General features: G+C 37.3%; 1 protein-coding gene across 15 annotated transcripts in view; it reads left to right on the top strand.

Annotated features, from left to right (window-relative positions):
- SSX2IP (SSX family member 2 interacting protein) overlaps positions 1 to 17,664 on the top strand; it is a 43,833-nt gene extending 26,169 nt beyond the window's left edge. For 9 of the 15 annotated variants that reach the window (XM_078451741.2, XM_060625440.3, XM_060625439.3 and 6 more), the window contains 9 exons: positions 691 to 826; positions 2,643 to 2,718; positions 2,789 to 2,978; positions 6,352 to 6,502; positions 8,222 to 8,358; positions 8,686 to 8,859; positions 12,795 to 12,909; positions 13,487 to 13,652; positions 16,801 to 17,664. In XM_078451741.2, the coding sequence (XP_078307867.1) occupies positions 691 to 826; positions 2,643 to 2,718; positions 2,789 to 2,978; positions 6,352 to 6,502; positions 8,222 to 8,358; positions 8,686 to 8,859; positions 12,795 to 12,909; positions 13,487 to 13,652; positions 16,801 to 16,978 (1,323 nt within the window). In that variant the 3' untranslated portion in view covers positions 16,979 to 17,664. The remainder of the gene's footprint in view (positions 1 to 690; positions 827 to 2,642; positions 2,719 to 2,788; positions 2,979 to 6,351; positions 6,503 to 8,221; positions 8,359 to 8,685; positions 8,860 to 12,794; positions 12,910 to 13,486; positions 13,653 to 16,800) is intronic. The other 6 variants (XM_060625444.3, XM_060625443.3, XM_078451744.2 and 3 more) reach the window with 6 other exon arrangements.
- The last annotated feature ends 338 nt before the right edge of the window (positions 17,665 to 18,002 follow it).

Raw genomic sequence — 18,002 nt, forward strand, 5'->3', positions numbered from 1 at the left:
TTAAACGTGATCATCTTCACCGGAGATTAAAAATGTTATTATAGAATAGAACATGCTTTCTATCAAGGGTTGCCTGAGAAACCATAGTAGATCTAAACATTGAACAGTAGGGCATGGCATATTGTGGGTACTCAGCAAATATTTGAACTGGATTCTGTCTGCTATTTGGGCTTACTCTAATTTGAGAACTGTTTGTGATCAGATAAATGAACGTGTTTAAAAACAAAACAAAAAAATAAACCTGTTTACATGCTGTGATGTGCTATGGCTAATTTGTCACAGATTTATAGGGAATAAAGTGGTTCAAGTAAGTAATGTAAGGAAGTCACTACAAATGATCAATTGATTCTTGTTTCAGATGAAGCTCTGATCGCTTTCATACTTCTGTAAGAGTTTCTGGCTTCTAAATGATCAGACTCTAAATGTAGAGTAAAAAGGGTAGAAAAAGATAATTTCGAAAGTTAGGAGTTCTGGAAGTTTCAGAATTAAACAATAAAAACTTTGTGGTTCACTTAATGATACTTTTCAAAGTGATTTCCAGTGGTTATTGAGAAGAAAGAATAATCCTAGAGTAAACTATTTTATGAGGAGGTGAATGCTAGGACTTCTATTCTCTTTTGAATTTATAAATTTTAACTGGGGGATTGTCAATCATAAAGGGACTCATTTGATGGAAAATGCTTTTTTCAGGTACAAAAATTACAAAATATCATTGCAAGTAGAGCTACTCAATATAATCATGATATGAAGAGAAAAGAACGTGAATATAATAAATTAAAGGAGCGTCTGCATCAACTTGTTATGAACAAGAAGGATAAAAAAATAGGTAAGAAACAACTGGCTGAGATAGAGCAAAGTAAATGCATAAGCTAATATCCTAAGAAAGAAATGTGAATAGACGGAGCACAACAACCCATGAAGTGTTATTTTTATGCTTTATGCATAAAATGTCTCTAGACGGTATATATCCACATAAACTAGAAATTGAGACAACTCGTTAGTGAAAAGTAAATAATTTTGCTTTGCTTCCTTAGTTGCATATAAGAATTACATATTTTTTTTAATACGGCAGTTGTGGTTCCATAGAGAAAAAACTAAGCCAGAGGATATTCTAATCTTCTATAGCAAAGAACTGATAATATGAAAAGGCAAGATGAGTTTCTGAGTACCAAAATGTATATGATTTTAGAAATAACTTTGCAAGATTATTCTTCACATCAAATCATCTATGTCATTTCCTTTAAATGTAGCTGTGCATTTTTGAAGCAGCTGGTCTAAAGAAGGGACTGTGGACATTATGCTTTTGTTTGTGCCTACGTTTTTTTTTTTTTTTCTTTCTAGTGTTACTCTTGTGAAAATTAATTTACAGCTTACGTCATCCAAGCATAATTTCAGGTACATGACATAGATTACAAAGTAGAACCATGCACACAAAAGTCGAGCTACATGCAAGGTTTTACTGGCCTGGTGAGATGCAGAACAGGAAATGTGTGCATTTAGTTATTGAAGAGTGGTTCCCACGTGGGCTGCAGGTTGTCCTCTAACCTGCATGCTACAGTAATACCCTAAACCGTGGTTTCGGAAACGGAGCTCAGTTGGACTTGCTGACACGACAGCTGATGAGCAGATGTCCCAAGCTGTCACATGGTGGGCCGTGTCCGCTGTCAGCAGGCAGCTCACTATTGACTCAGTTATTCAGCTGTCTTATTTTAAACGTTACTGAAAAATGGAAGTGTGGTAAGCTATTAAGACAAGGTGGGAAATCTTTAGGTAATCAAACTTAAACTTCATTGGTTAACCTCATGTTCACCCGTGAATTAAATAAAGAGCAAGATGAAATGCTGGAAGTATGAAGTGTACTAATTAGAGAAGTTTATTGAAGATTTAACTCTGGTAACAGAGCTCTTATTTGGTGGGAATCTGGCTGTCTTCTAGTCCAAACCTAACTGGAAGTGGTATTTTCATAATGATTTTATTAAGCCTAAAACTACAGTAACTTATTGTCATCCTCTTTCCTTCTTATGCCAACTGCTTCCATCTCCCCCTAGGATAGAAGAGAAATTAATACTGTCAGGGGCTTTGGCTCCTTTGATGATGATGACAACACGGGGCTTGGCAGACTTATTCTATAAAGATTCTAATAGTAAATGTGTTCAGGTTTGTGGAGTCTGTGGCCTTTTGTCACAGCTATTCATCCCTGCACTTGTGGTGTAAGAGTATATAAACAAATGGTGTGGCTGTGTTGTAATAAAACTTTATTTCAAAAATCAGGCATCTGGCCTGCAGGCCATAGTTTGCCAACCCCGAAGATAAAATTAATAATGATAATATAATATTTATCAAGTACTTTAAGTGTTTTAACAACATCTTTTACTCTTCACAACAACTCTTTGGTAGATATTTTCATTATTCCCACTGTATTGATGAAGAAACAGGCTTAGCAGGTAAATAACTTGTCAAGATCTCAGTGTTTATCAGTAATGGAGAACTGGAACTTGAAATCCTGGACTTTCTGAGCCCAAATCCTAATCTGCACCAGGTTGACTTAGGTCTCCAGTATGTATATAGTGTGTTAGGGTTTTATACACTTAAAACATATGTATGTTAAGAATTGGTTTTGTTTTGCATGTTCATGTTTGTAGCTATGGAAGTTTTAAATTATGTGGGGAGAGCTGATGGAAAAAGAGGCTCCTGGAGGACGGGTAAAACTGAGGCCAGGTAAGTTCCAATTTAAATTGATACATTTCATCAGACTTTTCTTTCTATAACTGCATTTTCATGCTGACAGTTTCTTTCTCAGGAATGAAGATGAAATGTATAAAATTCTCTTGAATGATTATGAATATCGTCAGAAACAAATCCTAATGGAAAATGCTGAACTTAAGAAGGTTCTTCAGCAAATGAAAAAGGAAATGATTTCTCTTCTTTCTCCCCAAAAGCAGAAACCTAGAGAAAGAGCAGATGATAGTACAGGAACTGTAAGTGGCTCTTTCCTCTCTAATACAGTTTTGGATTGCTGAGTCGAACAATTAAAACATTAGATAGGTATTCCCAGTGGGGGACATTACTGATGTTTTGGACAGGACACTCACTGCTGTACTACCCCCAATCACTGTGACAACCCACAAAATTGTCCGGTGTGTTTCTAGACATGCCCTGGGAAATGAAGGAGATGATTTTCCAAGGACTTGATCTGTGCCCAAAACACTGTGTTAAGCTCTTTATGAGCATTGTCTCGTTTCATCCTTATAATTTGATGCTTTTCATATTATAATTATCCCCCATTTTATAGCTGAGGAAACTGAGGCACCTTAGTCTAATTAACCTAGTATCACACAGGACAAAATCAGGATTTAAATCCAAGTCTGCCTTACCCCAGAGTTCATGGTTTTAAGTACTGTGCTGAAAATGCTCTAAATAGTTTAGCTGAGGTGTTATGTGTTTAAGCATGCTTTGCTTTCCAGAGAGTGAAACATTTATTAACTTTGGGAACCAGCTAATCATTCAGTCCATAAATTTGCTGTCTGGTCCCTGGAAAGAAAAAGCTAAAAGGACTTTGACTTTTTCCTTTGTCTTAGTTGGGGCTGTTATAACAAACTACCATGGACTGGGTGGTTAAAAACAACAGAAATTTATTTTTTACAGTTCTGGAGCCGGGAAGTTCAAAATCTAGGTGCCCATAGGGCCAGTGTCTGTGAGAGATGTCTTCCAGGTTGCAGATTGCTGACTCCTTGTACCCTCACATGCCCAGAAACAGGAGGATTGCTCACCAGAATCCCTTTGTAGGGGCACTCCTCCCATTCGCGAGGGCTCTACTTTTCATGGCCTAATCACTTCCCAGAGGCCCCACCTCCGCATACCCACACATTGGGTGTTAGGATTTCAACACAGATTTGAGAGAACACATTCAGTCCATTGCATTCTTCGGAAGCTCTTCTGGGGAGAAGGGGCATGTAGAAAAATAACTGTTAAACTTGTTAAGAGCTACAATAGGGTGGTGCAGTGTGCAGAACAAAGCAAGTGAGGCAGTCACGGAAGGCATCAGAGAGCAAGTGAATTTGAGTTGGTTCTTAAAAATAAGCAGGTGTATGTTTTAGGAGTAGAAAGCATGTGATGCAAGGGGAATGATACGTGCAGAGGTCTGAAAGAACAAGTCACATCGTGGTGAAAACTTCTTTTAACTTAATTGCTTTCCATGTTTAAATTCCGGATTCAACCAAGTGACTAAAATCTGAAAATAGCAATGTTGATGGAAAATGCTAATTGTCAGCAAGTCCATCAGAACTTGTTTTTAAACCTACATTTGGGGACTCTTTACTTTGTGGTGTCACAGATCAGTCCTGCTGATAAGCCTACCCTCTTCTACCTCTTTTTTTCTTTCTTTTTAAAAAAAATCATTATCTGAGGCACCTGGGTGGCTCAGTCATTAAACATCTGACTTCAGCTCAGGTCATGATCTCACAGTTCATAAGTTCGAGCCTTGATTCTCTCTCTCTCCTTTCTGCCCCTCCTGGGATGCTCTTTCCCTCTCTCTGCCCCTCGCTCACTTGCACACATGCATTTTCTCTCTCTCTCTCTCTCTCTCTCTCTCTCACTCTCAGAAAAAAAAAAAATCATTACCTAGATGTTCTTTTTAAACTCTCCAGTTTGGGACCTTCTTGACCTTTATATTGAGTTAGCTTTTTCTCTCAAAGTCTATCACTTTTTGGTTCATTGTGAAAATCCACAAATGCCTTCCCAGAGCTAGCATAGTTTCTGTTACTCCTGTAGTTTCTTCAGGTTTTGGCCCAACTTTTACAAACAGTACCAGCTTTCAGTCAGCAAGAGTAAGTAGTAAATCAAGGAGACCTTCCTCAGATATTTAAATTTCCCTCTCCTCACCACTACTCATCCAGTGGGTTAGTATCCTGTGTAATTCTTAATAATGCAAATGTTTAAGTTTGGAGAAGTACCCTTAATTAAGTATATTTCTTGGTTTTAAAAGGTCTGTTTTTCTAGATCTTTTTTATCTTATAATTTAAATCAGTCCTTTTAAGGACTTTGGAGCATTTTAGTAAGGGAGTAAGGTATAACCTTAGAATGCCTAGGTAGCCTTCAGGTTTCACTTATTAGTTATTTTCTTACTTAATTGTAGCCAAAATATATACCCAAGATTCAAGGTAACTTTTTATTTTCATTTTGTGGTTTCAGCATTTAATTTAGTCTGGGGAGTGTTAAGCGATTATTATTATTAATGTTTTAAGTAATGGATTTATAGTATTCTGGTATGCTTTAACACATAGAAGGTATAGCTTCTTGGAAGAATTACTGGCAAGTAGCTCCAGAGGATTGATTGGCAAGAAGCAGAGTCATAGTGAACTCCACGCTGGGCCCTCCCCCAACCTGCTTCCCCTGGGAGACCTTGACTTTGGCAGCCATTGCTGACCTCACACTATTGATACAGCTCTCCACACTGAGTCACTCGCTCATTCCTGCTGCATCTGCATGCAGGAACAGCCTAACCAGCATTTCTTCTCATCTTCTATGTTTTTTCTTTTTTCCCCCAGCAAGATATTTACTGTTCAGTTTAGTAAAGTAGATCTCTGTCCACTTTCTTGGATGTTAATAATAAAATAGGACCATGCAGATTGTTATGCAGACATATATATATCTGCATATATATGTATAATATAGGTATATATACCTGCACATTATATACATATTATTATTGTCTAATAATATATATTATTGTTTATGTAGCTATAGATTATTTCGATATATTTTAATACTGTTTTCCTATGTTCTTTATCCTGCTTTCATTCTGTGTGATCATATGTCCGTGGTTGCTGTATTTTCCTATGATTAATGTGCTGGTAGAGTAAAAAGGAAAATAATCTCTGGTTTTATTTTTTAAAAATTATACGAAAAAAATAGGATTCACAGTTACTTTGTAGATAACTTCACTGGTTTATTTATTTAAACAGCCTAGGACTGGAGATAAGTTGATCTAACTTCAGATCTCCATTCTGCCTCTTGGCTGTGTGATATCGGGCAGTGTGTCTACTTCTGAAAGCCTCATTTTTCCCACATTATAACATGATTTGAGGGTTAATTAACATGAGAGCATCTAACACAGCACTGGACAAGTAATGAATAACTTCTTCACACAGCTCCTTGACTCTCATCACTAGATTCAAATTCACATTTGAAGAGACTTGAATTGGACAATTTCTATCTTAAATATTAGGTCACATATGCTTAAGATATGGTGCAGAAATGATTTTGATAAGGATCTCTGATAGTTACTACTGCCTGAGTATCTAGAGCCATTTTAAGATACTGGTCTTTCCCTTTCACCTCTCTCGCTTGTAGGTTATCTCTGATGCTGAGGAAGATGCTGGGGAACTGAGTAGGGAGAGTATGTGGGACCTTTCCTGTGAAACTGTGAGAGAGCAGCTTACCAACAGCATCAGAAAGCAGTGGAGAATTTTGAAAAGTCATGTAGAAAAGCTTGATAACCAAGGTAACTTACTGCCTCAGTGCATGCAAAGTGAGTTGACACTCAGCTGTTAATTTCAGTCACTTAGAAAGCCACGTTATGGGCTCAGCTGTGAAGTACTCGAACTCAGTTTGTTAGTTTGATAATCAAGCTTCTATCTACTTCTAGAGGTGAGGTTTGAACCCCACTGAGAAAATACTTTGCCTTCAGAGTGAATCTTTCTCTGAGTGCAGTATACAGTTGAATGAAGTGAACTGAGTATCTTACTAAATCTTGGAAATTAAGAATTATTAATCATGATGTGGTATAAATATAAACCTGTTGCTTATTATTTCTAGATACTTGCATACTTCTAGGTTCCTAATAATTTATTTTTAAATTATTTTCAAGATAATAGAGGTTTAAAGTATCAATTAGGAAGTATATGAAGTAGAATATTCAGGTTTCTGTTCCCTATAGCTAACACTCAACAGTTTGGTGCATATCTTTCTTGATTTTTCTGTAGGCATTTACAAAATTTATTTAAAAATATATAAAAAACAGGACACTTGGGTGGTTCAGTCATTTGAGCGTCCAACTCTTGATTTCGACTTAGGTCATGATTCCAGGATTGTGGGATCAAGCCCTTGTGTTGGGCTTCTCTTGTGCTCTCCCTCTTTAAATAAATAAATAAATAAGCAAACAAACACATGAAAAAAAATATATATGTATATGAAAAACAAAAACCAAATACTATGTATTCTTTCTACACTTTTTTTCACTTAAGAGTGTATGTATTATTTTAGACACCATTTCTTGTCACCATAGATAGTATAAATTTACATTGATGAATGTATTCTTAACATTTTATATTTTTTGAAGGTTGCATGCTTTTAAACCAAGAAAATTAAGGTTTCTGCTCAGTAAATGAAGTCTGTTGAAAGAAAATTTATTCTAAATGTCAGAAGTCACAAACTCACTGCCAGTTGTCTTTAGTAGTAAAGACTAATCAACAAAATTCTGTACCAAAATTAATTTACATGAGATTTTGTTGATTTCAGTCCCAGTCTATTAGTAAATAGCAAGTATATTTGGACTTTTTATTTGTTAAATTTAATACTGGAGAGCAAGATTTGTAGTGCTGCATTGATCTTTGAAGAAGTGTTGAAAGTAGTTTATGAATTTGTTAATTATTTTTCTCCTCTGTGAATATAGGTTGTCCGTTTTTAATTAGGACATAATCTTGAATAAATACAGATTACAAATTAAATGTTCATAGCAGAACTAGTAAAGATATCATTTGAGTCCAAAAATAGTATGAATTTGTAGTTGTCCTGAATCCCTTATAGTTGCTTTGCTTTTTAAATTTTTTCATGGTGGTAAAATACCATAAATTTAATTTTATTATTATAGCTTATGAAATTTTTAGAGGGCAAAGGGAATAGGTACCTTTTAGAAAACCTGTTGAGATTCTAGAAAAATTCTGAGAGCTTTTTTTTTTAAATTTTTTTAACATTTACTTTTGAGAGAGAGAGAGAGAGAGCACCAGCTGGGGGAGGGGCAGAGAGAGAGGGAGACACAGAATCCTAAGCAGCCTCCAGGCTCTGACCTGTCAGCACAGAGCCCAATGTGGGGCTCGAACGCACCAACTGTGAGATCATGACCTGAGTTAAAGTCGGACTGTTAACTGACTGAGCAACCCAGGCACCCCATAAACTGAGTGGAGGCTGTAAAACCTATGTCAAATTACTGGTTTTATGTTAGTTTCAAAGGTACACTTAGAAGGTTTCAATGATGAAGACGTAATCTCACGACAAGACCACGAACAAGAAACTGAAAAACTCGAGCTGGAAATTCAACAGTGTAAAGAAATGATTAAAACTCAGCAGCAGCTTTTACAGGTAAATGTGAGTTACCTTTTAAAGCTGTTTTCCCCTGTAAAGGGCCAGGATTTTACTGAATCTTACTAGATTTTTATTCCTTTATTTCAGAAGATATGTAGTATTTGACATTTTTCTGCTTTAAACTAAGTTCTGGGCTTACTAACAGGGACATTACATACCATTCCTGAGGCGGGGCTTTGCCAAGTGGAAAGTGAGAGTCCTCCATTAACTTGCTGATTCTTCATCATTTCTGTCCTTCACCAAAAGTTTGACCTGCCGTCCCTTGCTTTAACTTGGGGTGCCGCGAGGATCTTCTGGAACTTACTATGTTTTAAAATTTAATAGCAGCAGCTTGCTACTGCATGTGATGACGACACCACTTCACTGCTTCGAGACTGCTACTTGTTGGAAGAAAAGGAGCGCCTCAAGGAAGAGTGGTCCCTATTTAGAGAGCAAAAAAAGAATTTTGAAAAGGAAAGACGAAGCTTTACAGAAGCGGCTATCCGCCTAGGATTGGAGGTATCTTAAACAATTAGCTTTCCTTGTAGAGCTTTTGCAAGTTCTGGGGAGGCCCGGCAGAATGTATCGAAGTTCTGCCTTTCATTGTTTTTTTGCCATCCAGTTGTTCCCTAAAGTATTTCACCAGCGATCTTATAAATAACAAACTGGAAAGGATTGTAAGTATGTGAACTATTATAGAAGGGTGTCGTTTTGCCTTTACCAGATTTGGGAGTTGAAACTTTTCTTTTTAGAAAACTCTAAGCATCTGTTATCCCCTTCTGGTTGGCTTTCTACTGGTCAGTGTTTAGCTTCACACAGGAGATCTCTCTGGGACATTTGTTATCTTCCCACTGTCCGTGGGCATCAAAAAGCAGTACAAAAGTTCTCCCTCTCCCCCTCACCCAGGGATGTGTGCATACACCTTCTACAGCTTGCTTTTTGACTTAACGATATATTAACCTACGTATTTCCCTTTCAAAAGTTACACAAGTAATGTGTGAACATGGTTTAAAAAATAACTCCTACAAAAAACCACAAACTGAACTAATGTCCTCCATTCTTACCACCAGTTTCATTCCTCAGAAGTCACCACTGTTTGAACTTCGTAGTTCTTCTGAGAAGTACTGTTTTAACCTTAGTGTATTTCAGCCTTTGTTTTCTTGATAACAATCTATTGATTCCCGGCTATGAAAGATAAGGAATGTAGTGTCCTTACCGCAACTCCCATCTATGCTGTTCCTCATCTCTATATATGACTTCTTCATACATACTTCATACTTTTTTAAAACCACTTTTAAAAAATGGTTTCTTTTGGTTGACTTTTTTTTTTTTTTTTTTTTTTAAATTTTTTTTTCAACGTTTTTTTATTTATTTTTGGGACAGAGAGAGACAGAGCATGAACGGGGGAGGGGCAGAGAGAGAGGGAGACACAGAATCGGAAACAGGCTCCAGGCTCCGAGCTGTCAGCACAGAGCCTGACGCGGGGCTCGAACTCACGGACCGCGAGATCGTGACCTGGCTGAAGTCGGACGCTTAACCGACTGCGCCACCCAGGCGCCCCTTGGTTGACTTTTTTAAATAATATGTTCGATGCTTCCATTTCACGTGTGCTTGACTTGAGGCAGTACCATATCCCCGCAATGAAAGATGAAGACATTCTTGTACTTACCCTTGTTCCCCTTCTCTTGCCCTTCTACTTCCCAAGTTTTGTCTATGGTTATTATTTCTCATCGTTGGGTGTTACCACATTTGTCCTCTGCCCTACAGTGTAATCCAGGTGTATGTACTTTAAGGTTGAGACTTAAAAATGGAAAAACATTGATGACATCATGATTCTGTAAATACTATTCATTCTGTAACCTACTAATATGTTTGATCACATAGAAAATACTCTATGTTAGTAAGACTTTGCCACCTTGGAGAGAATCTTTCGTGTACCACTGTGTAGTGAATCTTTTGACTTTCTTTATAGCTTAGGATTTCCTGAATCACATTCAGTTTGTAGCTCACACTATCTACTTTCTTGGGTTCCTTTTTCAATTTGCTGTATTAGCTTCTTGAGTAATTTTTTTGTAAGTATTGTATGAGTAAAAAATATTCTGAATTCTGGGATATCCAAAAAGGCACTCATAGGTGATTGGTTTGGCTGCATATAGAATTCAGTTTCCCATTATTCCATTTCTTCTGCTGTTTGGTTTGGCTAATAAGCAGCCCGATTATCATATAACTTACAGGCAATACTTTGTAGATATCCTGTGCTTTATTTTTTTCCTTCTCTTCTTCTTTTCTCCTTTTTATATTCTTAAAGTTCCAAAATTTTATGAGGATATATCTAGGTAATTTAGCCTGAAGACACTGTATTTCTTCAATTTGGAATATTTTCTTTGATTCTGTATTTTTTCCCTTGCATTCTCAAACATTTCTATAAGACAAATGGTTGGCCTTCTGACTACATCCATAGGTTGACTTTATGTCCTGAATTTAAGGGTATTCTCTTACCTTTATCTTGTACATCACCAACCTGATATTCAGCACCATCAGTTTTAACTTTTCATTTCATCCAAGGAGTTTTTATTTTAGAATTTATCTTTCAAGTCTTTGGTGTCCTCATTTTTTTTCTTTTTGTAGAGCATTATATTATTTTACAGGTGTTCATAAATCTGGTCATTTGTGTTAGAATATTTTTTCGAAAGGCTCTTGAACTGTTACCTATAGTCAGGTCTCTTTATGTTGGCTCTTTTTCTTTCATGCTCTTCGTTTTCTTCAAATGTCTGGGGACGCATGATTTTGTATTAGTGTTTATGAATGAAAGATATATGCTGTTTAGCTGACATGGGTTTCCTCCACACTTGTGAAAATTGATCTTATCAATAGCTACCTTTCTCAGAAAATAAAATCCGTTTGCACCAGCATTTTCTCCTGTCTTACAGGACCCTTTTTCTGAATCCCTGTATCCGTCCTATTCCGGGAGATCCTCTAGCTACTTTTTGTACCACTCCCAGTTCTCTGCAAGACAGTCTGTCTGCCTCTGGTCAGTGGGGCCAGTGAAGGATGGGAAGGAAGCACGAAAGACCTGAGGGATGAGGGAGAATTGAGGATTATCATTGGCTGTTGGGAAGGGGAAGGTCTGACGTGTGCCCTCTTGTGGTTTAGTGGTGGTGGCTGCTGGTGCTGGTAGATGGTTGGAGGCTGAGAGCGATGCTTGGTGAGGTCATAGCTTCTTTTTCTCACGTGATTAATTTACAGTGGGTATTTTTCTGTCATTTGTAATTTTATACTTACAATGTTCTGTGTGTTCAAAAATTCTAATGTGCTATCTTTTTTTTTGCATTATCCATTTGAATTTATTTAAAATAGATGTGAAAATAACAGTTGGTTTTTAGGTGAGATGGGTAAATTTTTATTTTTTTTTTATTTTTTTTTATTTTTTTTAATATATGAAATTTATTGTCAAATTGGTTTCCATACAGCACCCAGTGCTCATCCCAAAAGGTGCCCTCCTCAATACCCATCACCCACCCTCCCCTCCCTCCCACCCCCCATCAACCCTCAGTTTGTTCTCAGTTTTTAACAGTCTCTTATGCTTTGGCTCTCTCCCACTCTAACCTCTTTTTTTTTTTTTTTTCCTTCCCCTCCCCCATGGGTTTCTGTTACCTTTCTCAGGATCCACATAAGAGTGAAAACATATGGTATCTGTCTTTCTCTGTATGGCTTAATTCACTTAGCATCACACTCTCCAGTTCCATCCACGTTGCTACAAAGGGCCATATTTCATTTTTTCTCATTGCCACGTAGTATTCCATTGTGTATATAAACCACAATTTCTTTATCCATTCATCAGTTGATGGACATTTAGGCTCTTTCCATAATTTGGCTATTGTTGAGAGTGCTGCTATAAACATTGGGGTACAAGTGCCCCTATGCATCAGTACTCCTGTATCCCTTGGATAAATTCCTAGCAGTGCTATTGCTGGATCATAGGGTAGGTCTATTTTTAATTTTCTGAGGAACCTCCACACTGCTTTCCAGAGCGGCTGCACCAATTTGCATTCCCACCAACAGTGCAAGAGGGTTCCCGTTTCTCCACATCCTCTCCAGCATCTATAGTCTCCTGATTTGTTCATTTTGGCCACTCTGACTGGCGTGAGGTGATATCTGAGTGTGGTTTTGATTTGTATTTCCCTGATGAGGAGCGATATTGAGCATCTTTTCATGTGCCTGTTGGCCATCCGGATGTCTTCTTTAGAGAAGTGTCTATTCATATTTTCTGCCCAATTTTTCTTTTTTAAATACGATTTTCTTAAATGAAGTTTTTCAGGTTAATTCATTTGACTTACAAAATATAGATGGTAGCCAGAAAGCAAACACCAACAGCTACAGAAATCATGGGAAGTGGCACCGGTGTGAATGTTGAAATACTGATCAGTATTTTTTTGGTTTGCTTGTTATGACAGAGAAAGGCATTTGAAGAAGAAAGAGCCAGTTGGTTAAAGCAACAGTTTTTAAATATGACTACCTTTGACCACCAGAACTCAGAAAATATGAAACTTTTCAGTGCCTTCTCAGGAAGTGAGTACTCCATTAACCCTTTAATCTGAAAGTGCATGTCAATAAAATACTGTAAATTATTAATATAAAACTTTGGGGATCACCAAATACTTAAAAAAAATTTTTTTTTTAGTTTATTTTGAGAAAGACACAGCGTTAGTAGGGGAGGGGCAGAGAGGGAGGAAGAGAGAGAGGGAGGAAGAGAGAGAGGGAGGAAGAGAGAGAGAGAGAGAGAGAGAGAGAAAATCCCAAGCAGTTTCTGCACCATCAACGCACAGCCCAATGTGGGGCATAAACTCACAAAACCGCAAGATCGTGACCTGAGCCGAAACCAAGTCAGGCACTTAACCACCTGAGCCATCCAGGCACCCCTGGAGATCACCAAATATTTTTAAAACTAAATCCTTCTAAATGTTTATGGAATATGCATAAGAGATGGCAAGATTAGCAAGACTAGAGTCAAGGGCTCGAGTGAACACCCACATTAACTTGTTCTATCTCACACCTCACTACCCTTTAGGTGATCATAGTTAATTACCTTCACTATATTTGATACCTCACCATAGGGACTGCCTTTTTTTCTTCTTTCTTTTAACAGGTTCTGATCGGGACAGTCTTACAATGCACTCAAGGCCACGGCAAAAGAAGCCTCAGAATATGTCTAACGGGTCTCCAGTTTGCACATCTAAACTTACTAAGTCTCTTCCCGCTTCTCCTTCTACTTCAGACTTTTGCCAGACTCGTTCCTGTGCATCTGAACATAGGTATTGGTCTATGGGTGATCTTTGCACATATCTGTACCATTGCTAGAGTTGCACTGCTGAGGGAAAGGTGGCATATCTGTAGTGTTAGCAACAATAGTGGCTTTGGAGAGGAATTTAGTAGATTGATTCATTCTACAAGTATTTATTGGGTAGCCATTATATAAGGGCAGTGTTAGGTGCTGGGAATGCAGTAGCAAACAAAGTAGATCCTGGTCCCTGTCTTCTGGGAGCTAAAAAATTTGTTCCCTATCCCCAGGAAACCCACATACTTCTATTACCTGATGCATTTTGGTATTCTTCTCTGTCTCAAATTGTTAAATCATATTCTAAGGTATAATATCAATATTCTACCTCAGAGCCTGTTCCAAGATTAAGTAGATAGAACATTCCTAGCGACAGAGGAATAGCAAAGAACAAAGGGATACCTTGGAAAGTGTGGTGGTGATCTTTCCTTTTTAACCAAAGCAGAGGACAGTGGCATGAGGACGTGCCAGTTTGGTAGGTGCCCCAGAAAGCAGGGGCACACTTGCCTGTGGTAGTGAGATACTGGTGTGGAGCTAAGTGTTGAAGAAGCCTACTAGCCCTCGGACCAAGAATTGTTAAATAAATGAATTTCAGAACAAAAATATGAAGGTTAAAAAGGATAAGACACTGTACATATTGTTGAGTTTTAAAAGGTTTAAGACTCTAAATATTGAGGGGCACAAAAGAGCCTGGGGAAGAGTCCTCCAGGCAAGTGTAGGGACCCCTGAGGTGTAGGACACTGGTGTGTTTGTGGAGGGCAAGTGTTGTTAGCTAGCAAGACCAAGAGGTAGGAGGTAGTTAGTAGTGGGAGGTAGGCAAGGATCACATCCTATAAGGTCCTGGGTGAGTAGGGTTAAAAAGTTTATTATGCAAGAGTTCAAATATATACCAATGTAGAGAGAATAAGGTCATGGTGCCCTTTATAGCCATCACCCGGCTTCAACAATTACCAACTTATGACCGTGTTGTTCATACATAACCCCACTCTGCTGCCCCCATACACATACACACAGCTGGCAGTTCATTTGTAAGGTTTTTTGTTGCTGTTTTTGTTTTTGTTTTTGAGAGGGAGCACGCATGAGAGCAGGGGAGAGGGGCAGAGGGAAAGAATCTTAAGCAGGCTCCACCCTCAGCACGGAGCCCAACACGGGACTTGATCCCACAACCCTGGGATCATAACTTAAGCCAAAATCACAAGTCAGACATCATGAGTTAGACGCTCAGCTGACTGATCCACCCAGGTGCCCCTCATTTGTAAAGTCTTTCAATCTCTATTTGTAGGTCAGATGCTGTTCTAAGGGCAAGAGATAAAGCATTGGAGATTTGTAAGCAGTGGAAAAGATATGTTTTGAAAAGATGACTGTTTTATTGTTTGGAAAACAGACTGTAGGAGTGAGTCCTGTAGGTCAGGAGATGCAGTTAGGAGACATTAATGGAGTCAAGGTGAGGTGACGGTAGTTTAGACAAGGGTCATAACATGAAGGTAGAAATGACTGGATTTGGGATATATTTTGCTTTTCAACCAACAGACTGACTAATGGGGGGAGTATCGGAAGTGAAAGTTGAATTTACAATCAAAAGATACTATAAGTTCAGAGTATTTTCTCATACAGAGTGTTATTAAGCTCCCAAATTTGACCAATTAGAGTGCTCTATGTAAATAACAAATTCTAGTCACCATTTTCAAATAATACATTCTTATATCTGAGAGAGAACATAGCATTTGTCTTGGTTATTTTTATGTGTCTAAAATTCTTTTAAATCTAATTTTTAGTTATGAAATATTTGACATAACATTCCTTGAAGACATTATTTTGTGTTTAGTAAAGATAAGTCCAACATTTAGTACCTATATAATAGGGGGTTATGAGATTTCAGTGATGATACATATAAAGCATTTAAAACAGTACTTGGTCCATTATAAGCCCTCAGCAGGCTATAAACATAAAAATATATGTAAATATAAATGGTTTATAAAAGTGCTTTTCTGTTTCATATATTCCAAGGGCTACACTAAACAACATCAGTGGCATAGAAATAGAACTTTAGAGCATCAAGAAGCTCCATTGAGCTATTAATATTTGTGGTTACTGGCCTCTGAATATAAAACACAGAAAAGAGTTGTGTAACTAGTTTCAGGAGAGAAGCTGTTGCAGCTTGACATAGTTCTTAAAATTTTAAGTTATTTGGAAAATTTGGACTCCTTGCTCCTGAAGCACCTTAGATCTGGGTTTGTAATAAGATGATTGCCACATCGAGGTTGAGTTAGTAAACCAAAGTCACAAAAAATGCACATTTAGGGGGGAAAAACCCGTTTTTGGGGAAAAAAGATACTCAGTTGATAAAAATATATTATTTGTTGGCTTAACCCTTTAGATTCAAAAGTAATCATTTAACCAGCTATTTTTGTTTTGAGATGATCACAGAGCATAGCTCTCAGATTGTGTCATTGAAGGGTAGCAGCTGTGTCCACATTCAGAACCTAAGAGTGTTACTCCCTGACACTTACAATTAATTCAGCACTGGTGTATGCACTTAATGTGTGTTAACTCAGTTCCATCCAACCCTGTGAGATAGATACTATTATTATTTCCATTTTACAACTGAGGAAGCTGAAGAAACAGTGACATAGTAAGTGGTTCAGCTGGTGTACGGACCTTAGCCATCTGACTTCAGAGTCTGGACTCCTTACTACTTTTGTAGGCACTCATTAAATAGCTGTGTGGGTAAATGGGTGGGTAGAGGAAAACATGCGTGTACAAATGGATGTGTATATAAAAAAACAGATTACAAAATAGTGGCAGGAAGATGGGGACATGGAGGGACATTGGCTTTCAAAGCCCACGTGTCCTGTATCTGACTTAGGCATTAGTTGGGTAGAGCGCTTCAGAGTAAACCAAAGAGATAAATAAAATAAGTGGGAAAACAGAAAAATAATAGCTGGATAGATACGATAAAAGTGATAAATTAGGCCATTTTGAAACATCTCTTTGTTCCCTATCTGTGTATCTTCACAATTGACTTAGCATCGGACAAGGGAGCAATCTGACTTTAGACATTCAAGCCTAGCTTAAGTATAAAAGAAAGAGGAGATGATTATTAAGATCTGCCTTTCTTTTCCTAGTAGTTCAGTCAACGTACTGAATATAACTCCTGAAGAAACTAAACCAAATCAGGTTGGAAGAGAATGTGCAAATCAGAAGTGGAGCATGGCATCGAGACCTGAGTCACAGGAAGGTTGCTATAGTGGGTGCTCCTTGACCTACACCAACTCCCATGTAGAAAAAGATGACTTACCTTAGACGAGTGGACTGGAACTGTTTTCATTAACACGTTCATCAGATTTCACATCTAAGTTGAAACAGGGTGTGTCATAAAGTCAGTCATCTCTACTAATTTAAGGTGGTCTGAGTTGTTTGTTTGGACTTTCCTGTTCCTCCCCCAAAGAGCTAAAATGTTAAATCTATTTAAAAGGATATAAAAGCTTTGGATAATGTATTTTTAGTAACAGAAGCATCTGGTTCTGTGAATAAAGGAATGTATATGTTTGGTCGAAAACAGAAGCACTAGAATGAGTTTCCTCTTATAGGTATTAAAAATAGCACTTTTAGGAAACTGATTATTGTAAATGTTTAATTTTGTCTCCTATATAGTTGGCATTGGAAGTTTAGCCTTTACTTGAATGTATACTGTAGATTTTTAACAAAGCAAGTTCTATATTTATTATGTTTAGTGTGATTTGAAATTTCCTCTTTCATATGTTTTAAATAAAGTGAAATTTATGTATGTTTTGTACATAGATATACATGATTATGTTAAGAGGCTTTAAGATTTAAAAATTTTACACATCCATAATTATAGTATTTCATGCCAATAAAATTTTTTTAGTGGTATTCTGTTTACAGATGTATTAGAGCCATTGCCACATTATGTTTAAGAATTTTTTGAATGCATCTGAGCAATAAATACTCAAAAGCTGTTCCATGAAGCTGACTTCTTCAGATAATTAACATTACTGACATTACATTTTTGAGATTTCTACAGCAGTAGACTTTTATATATGTAGGATATTATAATTTTTCAAAGGACTTTTGATTATAGGATAATAGAGGCAAGATAAGTACCCTTGAATAAAACAAGTTAAGAATATTGGTTTAAGATACGTGGGATGATAGAAGATATTTAAGATATCAGAATGGTGATCTTCTCTTTACTGGATGGGGACTAGCACTGCAACATCTGTACCAGCTCGGGCTTTGTATAGTTGCCAGTAATTTTTAAATAATTTTTCAATGGAGTGTTTGCCACTAATGATAAAGAAATCTG

This window comes from Panthera onca, chromosome C1, assembly GCF_046562875.1.
Source record: "Panthera onca isolate mPanOnc1 chromosome C1, mPanOnc1 haplotype 2, whole genome shotgun sequence".
Taxonomy (NCBI): Eukaryota; Metazoa; Chordata; class Mammalia; order Carnivora; family Felidae; genus Panthera; species Panthera onca.